At 42.4% G+C, this 12,894-nt stretch overlaps 1 protein-coding gene across 5 annotated transcripts in view; it reads right to left on the bottom strand.

Annotated features, from left to right (window-relative positions):
• Positions 1-12,894, bottom strand: part of Mettl8 (methyltransferase 8, tRNA N3-cytidine) — a 71,849-nt gene that overhangs the window by 43,805 nt on the left and 15,150 nt on the right. For all 5 annotated transcript variants that reach the window (XR_009056004.1, XM_057755492.1, XM_057755490.1 and 2 more), the window contains exon 2: positions 2,746-2,900. Coding sequence is in view for 4 of the 5 variants with exons in the window: in XM_057755492.1 (XP_057611475.1) it covers positions 2,746-2,888 (143 nt within the window). In the remaining variant the exon portion in view is untranslated. The remainder of the gene's footprint in view (positions 1-2,745; positions 2,901-12,894) is intronic.

Below are 12,894 nucleotides of genomic sequence, written 5' to 3'. Positions count from 1 at the left end.
GTCTTCACATAGCACGTATACTGTCTTCACACACCGATCCATGCAATAAACTGCACTTTTCTAGATATCTTTTTAAAAATCAAACAAGTCAAAACAAAAAACACATTCCTAAAGAAGACAAGGAGAAAAACGAGAGATTTTGGGTAGAACTTTGGACTTGGAGAAAAAAGAATAAACTTATAAATCTTCTGAGAAGCCCAAACCAAGCAGAGTGTGGTGGTGCTAACCATTCTAATATGGCACTCAGGAGGCTGAAGCAGAAAGACAGCACTCACTTCTCGTTTGTACAATCACCTTTTTCTTAAGGCTGGGCATTCTTTCTATCCTTCTCCTGCTCTCTCCCTCTACAAACACTTAAATCTCAACATACATTTATTTATTTATTTATTTATTTATTTATTTATTTATTTATTTATAGGTCGAGTCTTGCTATGTAGCTCAGGCTGTTCCAGAACTCACTATGTAGACCAGGCTAGCCTCAAACTCACAGAGACCTGATTGCCTCTGTTTGTTAAGTTCTAGGGTGAAAGGTGTGTGCCACTACACCCACCCCCCCTAACATGTATTATTTTTGTTCTTCATAAACCCCACACTTTACTGAATAAACACTGATTTTGCTTCAGACCAACTGGTCCTGAGATATTTTCTGCACTGTGCGCGAAGCCATGAGCGCCCTTGGTAGGGAGCTCTGAAGAGAGCTCAGCTGTACAGCAGGCCGTGCAGCGAGCTGAGTCTCCCTTGGCAGCCTCCCTGGCTACATCTTCAGGCCTGTCACACACATCATCTTCTTCCCCGCAGTGGGATCTGGATCCAAGGCATTTTAGTCGCTTCTCAGCTCCTGGCTATGATCCAGCATGGTATTTGGACATTTGAAGCCAAATGTCTTCTCAAAGCTTATCTAACATGTCTACATAAGCTTCTTTCCAAAATAAACTATGACTTTACCTGTTTTTATCAGTGACCTAAGTTCAAAACTTCAAGATCAAATTCTTCCATTCCCTTCATTCTGCCAATTCCTCTTTATTCTTCCTTCACAGTCTTCACAGTCAAGGACACTATCAGCAAATACAGGACCTAGTGTCATCCCTCCTAGTGACTGTGTGTGCCTGAACGTCAGCTCTGAATCCAGCCCCACAGGCAACCTCGCTCCTACTCCACCTCTGGCCTATACCATCCCAACCTTGCTGGAGAAAAGACTCTGGAGGTCAGGGTCATTGATCTCCTGGAAGAGCCTTAAAAAATAAAAAAACAAAAGCAGATAATTTTCTTTAGCATCTCCTGAAAACGCCTTCTACATCCTCTGTGTTTTATGTTTCTATCCATCTGTGTGATATATATCAACAAATACTTTTGGTGGGGAGAGGGTGGAAATGGTCTCATTCCATAGCTCTAGCTGGCCTGGTACTTGCTAGAAAGACACTTGCCCAGAGATTCACTTGCCTCTATCTCCTGGGAATAAAAGACCCATACCACCACACTCAGTTCTCAACAAATACTTCTGTGTTACGCACTGTTCCAAGCACTGAAAGCAAAATAAATAATTCAAATTTCAGGTTTTCCCAATTTGAGAAATCTTCCTAGCTGGACATGGTGGCTCATCTTGCAATCCCAACACTTGGGAGGTGGGAGCAAGAAAGTCAAGGGGTCAAGGTCACATCCGCCTCTGCTGCTACAGGGGAAGCCCAAGGCCTGCTCGAGATACATGAAACTGTCTCAAAACAGAAAAGAAGCTCCTTTCCTATGTCCATACTTTCTTGTTACTAAGTTGTTTCTTTTTGTAAACTTAGTTATTTATTTTACATCTAGTCCACAGTTCCCCCTCCTCTCCTCCCCTTCATCCCCCCAAGTGTTGCTTATATGACAGTCTATAAAACTCAGCCCTTGGAATTTGAAGCACTGTGTTGCACTTATTAGCCTTCTTATAAACGCCCATCTTCCCAGTAGCATGGTCTTCTTCAAAGCATGAAGCAGGGTCATGCTGAGGAGCAAAGGGCACTGAACGTGCACTTGACAAATACGTACGAAGAGGGCCTATGGGGCACAGGAGCTCCAGCCTGGTGGCTGAGGCCTCTAATACAAGCTACTCAGGAGACTGAGGCAGAAGGATGATAAGTTAAAGCAACAGGGCCACAGGGAAAAGGGTCCCAAAAAGTTCCCAAAGGGCCTATTCTCTGGGCCCCATCAACAGACTGGCTAGTCAGGGCCAGGGGCCTGCAAGGACACCAAGGCTAACGGACCAGGGAACTGTCACTTTCCATTTGCAAAGAAGTTCAGAATCAGCAACACATTACGCAGGCTTCTGGACTTCTACAACCTAGATTAGATCATCAACTTAAAAAAAAAATACTTCCTTGCTGGGTGTAGTGGTGCATGCCTTTAGTCCTAGCTCTCAGAAGGCAGAGGCAGATGGCCTCTTAAATTCAAGGCCAGCTTCGTCTATATAGAGAGTTCCAGGGCTACAAAGAGAGACTCTGCCTCAAAAACCAAATAATAAAATTCTTCCTTGGGAATAATGTGAAAAATATATCTAAAAAACATATACAATATCAAATGTAAAAGTAAAATTTGGGCCAGCGAGATGGTTCAGTGGGCAGAGGTGCTTGCCGCTAAGCCTGATCTGAGCTGGATCTCCAGAACCTACGTGGTTCCCAAAGCTGTCCTCTGGCCTCCATGCGTACCCTGTGGCATGTGCGCCCCAAACAAACAAACAAACAAACAAATAAATAAATGCTGGGGGAAACTCACCACATGTTGTGCTCGAAAACTTTGGCTGGATCAGTTAGAATCCGTGACCCCAGAGGGGCCACCGGGTGGACAGCACTCTGGCATCTGTGCGGCGCCTTCCCTTGTCCCAGACGACAAATACAGTTTCTCCAAATCACATTCATGCTAAACAGGACCTGCAAAGTCACACACAGGTAAACTAATTAGTCAACAAGGACTAGTTAAAACAGTTTGCCAAGACCAGGCAAAGACAAAACAGAAGACGAAAACCACAGATGAATTTCTCTGAGGAACACAGATGCAAAAATTATTAACAAAATAGTTGCCAACCAAATTTAGGGAAACAATAAGAAGATTATACATTATGACCAAGTGGGCATCATCCCAAAAAGGCAAGGTTGGTTCAACATAATAATTCAATAAACGTAATACAGCATATAAATAAAGATAAGGACAGAAACCACAAATTCTTTCAACTGATGCTGGAAAGTCATTTGATAAATTTCAACATGTGTTCATAAGAAAAATTCTGGAGATTTCAGGAATGGATGCAACATGTCCCACAGGAATTAAGGCTATCCCAACAAACCTATAGCCAGCATTATAGTAAGTGGAGACAAGTGCTAGCCCAACAAACCTATAGTCAATGTTACAGTAAATGGAGACAAGCCGAGAGCATTTCCTTAAAATCAGGACCAGGACAAGGATGTCCACTCTCCCTTCCCTGATTTGATAGAGTACTCCAAGTGTGAAATGTAGCAATTCGACAAGATGGAGGCATAAAACAGATAAAAATAGGAAAAGAAGAAGTCAAACTATCCCTATTAGCAGACAACATGGTTCTTTACTTAAAAAACCCTATTGGATCCCCTAGACCTAATGAACACCTACAATAAAATTGCAGAATACAAAAATCAGTATTTTAAAAAAAACAGATTCCATATGTAACAAAAATATACTCTCAGAGAAAGAAATTAGGAAAACATACCATTCAAAATTCCTTTCAGATTAAGTATTTAGAAATATATCTAACAACAACAACAACAACAAAAAAGGTCCATTACAGACCTGCTTCTAAAAAAGGAAATCATAGAGATACCAGATGATGGAAAAATCTTCCATGCTCCCGGATCAGCAGTTCATACATGTATACTTTTAAGAATGGTCTATAAGCTGGGCAGTGGTGGCACATGCCTTTAATCCCAGCATTCAGGGGGCAGGTGAATCTCTATGAGTTTGAGGCCACCTTAGTCTACAAGAGCTAGTTCCAGGACAGGCTCCAAAGCTACACAAAGAAACCCTGTCTTGAAAAACCAAAAAAAAAAAAAAAAAAAAAAAAAAAAAAAGAGAGAGAGAGAAAGAAAAGAAAAAAAGAAAGAAAAAAAAGGTCAATAATACTGTTGCAAGTATATTTTCCCATACAACATGTGTGTTTCAATTTTAGCTCAAGAGAAGAATCATTATTTGAAGGTGATATTGACAATTAAGTTGACGATTTGAATTGTAAAGACTATGCCATCGTAAGCATATTCCGGTAAACATGTCACTCTCAAGCCTTTATGGGAAAGTGTTCAAAAGACAGTCTTGGTATACACCGAGCTGCAGCTTGGCGGTCCAGGTGCTCCTCACAGCACTCAGCCTAGTGCTGTAGGCAGCCCACAGAAACGGCGCTAGGTGACATGTATACAACAGGCATAAGACCAGGAGTAGTGAACACCCTTTCTATCCTGCCGAAAATGGACTTCGGAATGTCAAAAACATCTGGCTATACTTTCACAACGATTTTCAAGGTTTTTCCTGTGGGGATTCAGTCAGCAGTGATCTGGCCATCTCCATCAGCGAACAGCAGCCAGCACCTGCCCCAGCTCTTGGTTTGTTGCCCTCCTCCCGCCTTTACCATCATGTGTCTTTGTTCTTTCTGCAGTCAGCACTCCACACAACACCAGTAAAACTCTACCTACAAAACTATCTTTAGACCTTTCTGCATTAAATATATTCATAAAATGTCCTCTACTGCTGGAGAGCAGAAACTGATCACACCCACAAAGACCAGTAATTCATGCTCAAGTGCAAAATGATACAAACAGTGGCTCCCACCCAGGAAAGCCTAATGTGATTCTAGCGATCACGTGACACTGGCTGCTGGGAAGGGAAGCAAAGCTTCTCTCATTGTAAATGACCACACACAAGAAGACACAACCAGACTGGCTCTGACAAAATGTCAGGAGTGTGAGCCTTGCAGGCTGCTGGCTGGCAGTCAGAGCTCAGCACGGCCAGGGCCTGAGCATGTGGCAGCTTCCTTGTTTAGGCAGCTGCTTCTTTAATTAACCACACAGACATCTATTTCTTTCATTTCCTTATCGTATTTAATAGCCACATCTGGTGCTGCACTATTTATCTTCTTAATTAAATAAATAACTAATATATCTAACATAAACATAAACATCTTTTAAATTCATAATTTTAATGTATTTAAACTTCTCAAGCTAAACTGCCAGCTTCTAGAAGTAGAGAGCCCTGCTATTTGTGGATTGTTTGATTGACTGCATAAAAATGACATAAAGGAATAAAAAGACCTCATAGAGACTGAAAAACTAAATAGCCATTATAGACAATTTTTATTCATTTATTTATGGGATAAATAACGTTGAAAAACAACTTACCTATAATAACTTTCTAAAACATCACAAGTAAAAAAAAAACCTTAAGCAGGACTAAACTTATTAAATGAGTCTATAATTTAAATAAAAACAGGACCATGACGACTAGCACATATTTAGTGTGTGTATGTGTGTACATATACATGCACATATAGGTAAAGAATAAATCAGAGAATGCAAGTTCTGGAAAGGATATGAGGAAACTGGGAACCCTTACACACTCTGATAGGATGTAAAATGATGCAGCTGCTATGGAAACAGTATAGTGAACTTCCCAAAAAATTAGACCCAGAGCCAGAGATTCCATTTTTGGGTATACATCCAGAAGGAAGGAAAGCAGGGAGAGACGGGAAAAGATGTTTGTACGCTCAGATTCACAGTAGCAATGTAGACAGTGAAGTAACCCGAAGTGCTCTCTGGAGGAGGAATTGGGAACACCCAACACTGTATTCTGACAATACAGCTGGATCTTAAAGAAAGACACTGGAGCTAGAAACAGGGCAGTAGCAAAAGCACGCATGCCTTACTGTGCCTCTTAGAGGAGGCTCCTAGAGCAGCCAGATCCTGTGACAGAGCGGGGAGGTACTTGCAGAGGGGAGAATGGTGCAAAGGCTCGCAGGCACAGGTCAGCCATGGAGATGGAGTGACATCAGCAGATTTAGGTGTATGTGGGAGGAGCAAACCTAGAGCGCTAAGGCCAACACAGATTCCCAAAAGTGTGTGTTCTTCCCGTGTACGGGGATGCCATGGTGAAATTCAATACTTTATATGCTAACCTCAAATTTAATTTTAAAAAGTACATGTTCACACATACGTACACACACTCACACAAAGGGTGTGATGTGAAAATGTCTTCCCGCACACCTTAAAGATACATAATTGTAAAAGGAAGCTCGTCAAATACGGTGGCACGTGCCTGTAATTCCAGCACTCGGGAGGCCGATGTAAGAGTAGCAAAGGTTTAAGGCTAGCCTGGAGAAACCATGTCTTAAAAAGCAAAGCAAAACAAAACCCACATACGTGAATCAAAACCAGAACAAGCGAGACCAGGGAACTGGGTGCAGTTTCCACTGGGAATGAAAAGTCCTAGAGACAGGCGCTAGTGATGCTTGTACAACAGGAACACTCAATGCCTGCAAACCACACCTTTAAGATGGATTAAAATGGGAAATTTTCTTTTAGGTGTATTTTCCCACAATAAAAAACAGCTTTCCTACAAAGAGAGCTGCAGGCCCACACATCCTCACTAGTGAACGGCAAACATTTAAGAAAAACAAAAGCAAAAACCAATACCAACAGGACCAAACCCTACAGCAGATGAGAACGCTTCTCAGCTCCTCTTTTGAGGCCAGCATCATTGGGAGAATTAAAATGAGTTTGTATGAAAAAAAAAAGGTTTGAATATGGCCCCATCATCATGGTACAATTTTCCCACAGATAGTGCTTCCCATTAGACTTTCAGATTATAAAGAATTTGCTAGGGATAAAATTTGAGGCTATCAAGGAGGGAAAGCCTAGGGTTTTCTGAGCATTTCTTATTATACTTTAATTGCTGAGGCTGATACAGTCATGAGCTGCATAGCAATACGCTGGTTAGAGACAAATTGCATATAGTAGTTTTCCTAAGATTACAGTGGGAAAAAAGGTTATAATAAAAAAAAAAAAAACCACCTTCCCACCACCTAGTATTTTACCACACCTTTCCTATGTGCAGACAAAGACTGTTGTGTTTCAGTAGCCATGGCAGCAGTACCAGAACATTGTTCATAGGTTTATCATCTAGCAGGATGGCTACAGCATACAGCCTAGGTAGAAAGGGAGGCTACAGCGTCTATACTGGTGTAGTATGTTCTATCGTGCACATAACAACAAATCATCTACTGACAGGTTTCTCAGAAGGAACGCCCATCATTGATGAACTGTATTTAGTTTATGCACTCCCGTTCAGAGCCGGGGAATCACACAGCCTCCTTAGCTGCTGTGAGCTTTGCTTACTTTTGCAGCTGGAAATGTGGCTGTAACCCTTCACTTAGCTCAAACAAATGTGCCACATGTCACCAAGTGGCCTTTCTTTCCCTTCCTCTATCCCATTTTCAGCTTAGCACCTGGCAGTGATCCTTCCACGTGAATCCTGTAAGGGCCAAGGTGAACTGTGAACAGGAAAACAACATTTAGAGCCCTTTAGAGCTCAAAGTTAAGACTTCACAGCCAACTGGCTGAAGCAGTCTTTAAGGAACAGAAACCCAGGAGGTAGAGAATGCTCACACAAGCACCAGATGGGCATTGGTTACGCTACCAAAGTCACAGAAGTATACTGTGATTAGCCAACTGGCTTCCTGCCAGCTCTCGGTGTAGGCAGCTGTGGTGGTCTGAACAAGAATGGTCCCCACAGGTTCATATATGTAAATGCTTGGTCACCAGGGAGTGTCACTAGAAAGGATTAGGAGGTATGGCCTCATTGAAGGAAGTGTGTCACTGGGGGTGGGCTCAGAGGATGCAAAAGCCCATGCCAAGCCCAGAGTCTCTCTCTTCTTGCTGCCTGTAGATCTGGATATAGAACTCCCAGACACTTCTTCAGCACCACGTCTGCCTGCATGCTGCCATGCTCCCTGCCATGATGATATGGACTAACCCTCTGAAACTATAAGCAAGCCACCCCAATTATATGCTTTCCTTTATAAGAGTTGCTTTTAGTCATGGCGTCTCTTCACAGCAATAGAATACTAATGCAAGTATCTGAGTACCTTAGAATTTGAGGAGAAAAAAACCAATGCATGAAATGGCTTGGGTCCAGTAAAGGGTGTGACAAACTGAGGACAAGATGGTCTTGATACCCACTGGCCTGTGGCCAACCACTGGGCCAACCACTACCATCACCACATTAAACTTAGAGGAGCAGCAGCCCTGATCAGAAAGGAAACCGCTTGCTCCCGTTCACAGCTCTTGCCCAAAGCCTGGCCCTCTAATGTATCTCCCTTTCCAGTAATCAGACCTACACCAACCACAGCACAGTCTACTGGGGTTGGTAAAATGAACTTCATACACATAAAAATGCTTCTCATGCCGTGTGTGTGAGCGAGTGAGTGTGTGTGTTTTACTGGGGATTAAGTTCAAGGTGTTAAACAAGGACTTTACCATTGAGCTATAGTCCTGACCACAAATAAATAAATAAATAACTTCTGGAATAACTGCAATATGCTTATAAAACAATAGTTTTATTTACTTTACCTTTTTTTAACTAAAAAGGAAGGTTTTAATTATAGAAAATAATCCATTATAGATTTTGGAAATTTAAAAAAGGAATTAAAGCACCAATTCCAATTCATTGTTCATACAAGACTCAATTAAAAAAAAAGTTAGGTGTGTCATATGTTCAAGGTACTACTCCTTGAAGTCCATGATTGTTAGTTAAGACCCCAGGATCAAAATCTATAATGCTCAAATCTTTCATACAAAGCAGAAGTGTTCTTGGGAAAGCTATGCACACCCTCCCTTTAACCTTTACTTCAGTTTACTTTTTTCTTTTGTGTGTATATGTGCATGTATGTCCGTGCACATGTGTGTGCCTGTGTGTGTGTACCTGTGTCCAAGCACACTCATACAAAAGACAGACAGGCACATTGGGTGTCATCACCATTCTCTTAAGACGGCTTCTGATCAAACCCAAAGCTTTCTCTTGGGTCTGCTGGCCAGTGGACTTCTGGGACCCCTGTCTCTATCTCCCAGCTGGAGCTGCAGGCACAGATGGCCATGCCTGGTTTTTATGTGGGTGCCTGAGGATTCAGACTCGGTCCTTAAACTTGCACTAAAGTGTTCCTACTCACTTAGCTGTCTCCCTCCCCTACTTGTTTTTCTGAGGCAAGGTCTCTGTCTTGCCAGTGAATCCCAGGGACCTTCCTGTCCCCATCTCTGTGCACTGGGATTAGAAGCACAAGCCACCATGCCCAGGATTTAGTTTTGTTTTGTTGACATGGATGCTTAGGACTGAACTCAGGTCCTCATGTTTATATGAGAAGCACTTTAGTTACAGAGCCATCTTTCCGCCCGACTTTATCTCTGTTGTACTGAGGACACTGGCTACAAAATGGAAAGCCAGGGCCTAAGCCCTTCCTCCATCTGCATATCCCCCAGATGGCTTATAATGCTGAATCCAATGTAAATGTTGTAGATAAGTTACTATACTATACAATGGAGGGAATAATGGTAAGTAAATAGTCTGTATATGTTCAGTGCCGAGACAGTCTCCACCCCCGCCCCAAATTTATTTTTATTATTATTTTCTTTTTTTTTGGTTTTTATCGAGACAGGGTTTCTCTGTGGCTTTGGAGCCTGTCCTGGAACTAGTTCTGTAGACCAGGCTGTTTGTTTTGTTTTTTGGCGTGGTGTTAGAGATTGAACCGAGGGCCTCCCACATTCTAGGCAAGTGCTCTATTGCTGAATCACAGCCCCTTCCCAGATCCCCATCGCCCTTTAATAAATTCTTTCTGAGAGGGCCCACTAAGTTACTCAGGCTAGACTTAAAGTCAGTCTGTAGTCCAAGCAATCCTTGAACTCTAAATCCTCCATGAGCCCCCTGGACAACCAGGCCAGTTCCAAATATTTTTAAGATTTATTTATTGATCATGTATACAGTGTTCTGCCTGCATGTATGCCTGCATGTTGTAAGAGGGAACCAGCTCTCATTGTAAATGGCTGTGGGCCACCATGTGGTTCTGGGAATTGAACTCAGGACCTCTGAAAGAACAACCAGTGCTCTTAACCTCTGAGCCATCTCTTCAGTCCATTCCCAAATATTTTAAATCACAATTAGCTGTAACCTCCATTTCCATCAAAGGGTTTTATTTTAGGGGGGAAATCAATAAAGGACAAAGGAAACGCATGCTCTGACCTGGAGTAACAAATTAAATACAGTCATGTATCACCCAGCTAGGAATTGATGAAATTTGATTCCAAGGTAAGCTGTTTAAGTATAGAGGCCATGTTCCCCTTCCCCATGCTCTGTCCTTTTTTGTTAGGACAGCCTTGATATCTCTATTATTTATCTATCTATCTATCTATCTATCTATCTATCTATCTATCTATCTATCTATATCTATCCATCCATCCATCTAGCTACTCATTTGCCTACTACTTTTGAATACCATAAATATCAAAGGTATCCTAGTATTGATCCTTGGGTTTTCACCCAGTTACTAATTTTTTGCAACTGGTTTAAGGAGGATCAAAGGTCCTCCTCTCCCTCCTCCTCTCTCATCTCTGTAGCTTCTCCTGGACCTTCATCAAACAGCCAACAAGGAATGCAGCTGGGAGTCCCCACCCCACATGGGGAGAGTTCTTTCTTCCCCAGTGCTCAGCCCTCAAGATACCCGCATCCCTGAAACAAAGCACCATTTTACCAGGGGTTCTTCCACTGAGCCAGAAGCACAGCTAGGGAGTGGAGAGAGGAAGAAGTCTTAACTTCCCTGCTTTTTAAGCTTGATCTTAACTTAGGGAGACTTCAGTGCTGAGAGGAACTCCAAGGAAACAGAGCAAGGAATCCCATGTGTGGGAATTACCCCTGGAGCACTGTGCTGCTTCCAGGCAAAACCCATTTGTAAGGCTCCCCAGGAATGATTCCCAGTTGTCTCGGCTCCCTAAAACCCAAAGGAGAGAATCGTGCTAATCATATGCTCCATGTCTGCCCACCACTTAAAAGTTAACTCCCCTTCAGAGTTTCCAGGGTTCCGAGCCTCTTTTAAATAAACAAATTACCTCTGTAACTGTTTAGCTTTCTTCTCAGCTGGGAAGCTGGTAGAGCGGTTTCCTTCAGAGGCGCAAACGTCATCTAGACATCACCTGAGAGGCTAGCACTAACGAGAGGGAATTAAAGTGCTACTGCTGCACTATTTTGGAGAGGAAAAGCCGTCAGGTAAGAAACACTTAAGTCTCGACTGAAGCTTCAATTAACCCGGGCAATCTCAGAGAACTCCAAGGGTGACCATTTGCAGGCAAACAGCTCCACAACTCGCACATCTTGTTTTAATCTTCCTTTGCATGATTATAATTTTGGGGTATAAATAAGGTTATTAGCAAGAACAGAACAACAACAATAATTACAGTAAGTGCTTGCAGAGCACTTTGATCATGCTATGACGTCAGTTGCCCTGAAGCTTCAAAATGGGAATCTCATGGTTAGTGTTTGCTCAGCAGGGCTGTCCTGAGAGGTGGCCGCATCATGCCTTTTCCCACACAAAGGGAAGCTGCGAGGACTCAGGAACAAGAGGATAAGTTTGGGATTTCAGGAAAGCCCACCAATCCAAAGTATCTGAAGGGGTTACTATTTTAATCACTCTGGGAGTGCCAACGTATACATTATGCTAGCTCAGAATAAAACTGGTTTAAAGTCATCTAATTGCCATTCTACATATCTATGCTATAGTACCATTTGGACGTATTAGCCAATTTGTGGGCTGATAAATGGTCCTAAGGCACACACACGCCTGCTCATCTGTTAGCAGCCATTACAAGTGAGATAAAAAGCTCACGTGGACAAGATCCTGGAACTCTGCTCTGCTTTCACTCCCTGTAGAGGTTTCTATCTTTAGGTAAACTAGGTAGCAGGAGATACTTGTACCCATACGCAAGATTTACTTGGTCATTCATGTTTGGACTGCCCTTATCAATAAGACTGTCCTAGCTGGGAATAGAATATTATAAAATTTCCAGTCATAAATGCATATTAGATCTAAAAATCTTGAACTATATCCTCAATGAATAAAAGTGTCCAAATGAATTTATTTCTACAAATTTAATTTTTTGTTTTTTTGAGACAGGGGTTCTCTGTGTAACAGTCCTAGCTGTTCTGGAACTTGCTTTGTACACCAGGCTGGTCTTGAACTCATAGAGATCCACCGGCCTCTGCCTCCCAAGTGCTGGGATTAAAGGTGTGCGCCACCACTGCCTGGTTATTTCTACAAATTTAAATTAAGATGAGATTTACACAGGCAGAGACACTGTGTAAGTTCTATTTTAAAGAACTAAAATTGCTGTGTGTGGGGGCTCACATTCATAACCCCAGCACTTATACAGTTGAGACAGAGGATTTCAAGTTTGAGGCCAGCCTGAGCAACGTAAGTTCCAGGGCAGTCTAGGATATTCAGGGAGACCCTATCAAAACAAAAGAGAATGCTATAGAATTACAGATAATCTCTAGTAAAGGGAAAGCGTCAGAGAAGCACGGTGCTGTGCTAACTTGAGTAACTCTGGAAGAGCAGAATCTGCAGGACTAAAGACAACAGGCAATACAGCTCTCAGTGTGGTAGCTGAGAAAGCTCAACAGTCCTGAAAGCAGCACAGGAAACCAGAATTCAGCGGCAGAAACCAGGTTTCTCATACTGGAGTGGGAGGTCAGAGACAAAGAGGGGAGAAGGTGCCCTACTTCCAAAACTCCCAGATTCGAACTGAGATCATCACCATGAAGGCATATTTAGTTTGATATAAACAGATGTAAACACAAATAAAACATCTGCAG

This window comes from Chionomys nivalis, chromosome 22 (genome assembly GCF_950005125.1).
Source record: "Chionomys nivalis chromosome 22, mChiNiv1.1, whole genome shotgun sequence".
Lineage (NCBI taxonomy): Eukaryota > Metazoa > Chordata > Mammalia > Rodentia > Cricetidae > Chionomys > Chionomys nivalis.
The sequence above is the reverse complement of the archived record's forward strand: the minus strand, read 5'-3'. Positions and strand labels throughout refer to the sequence as shown.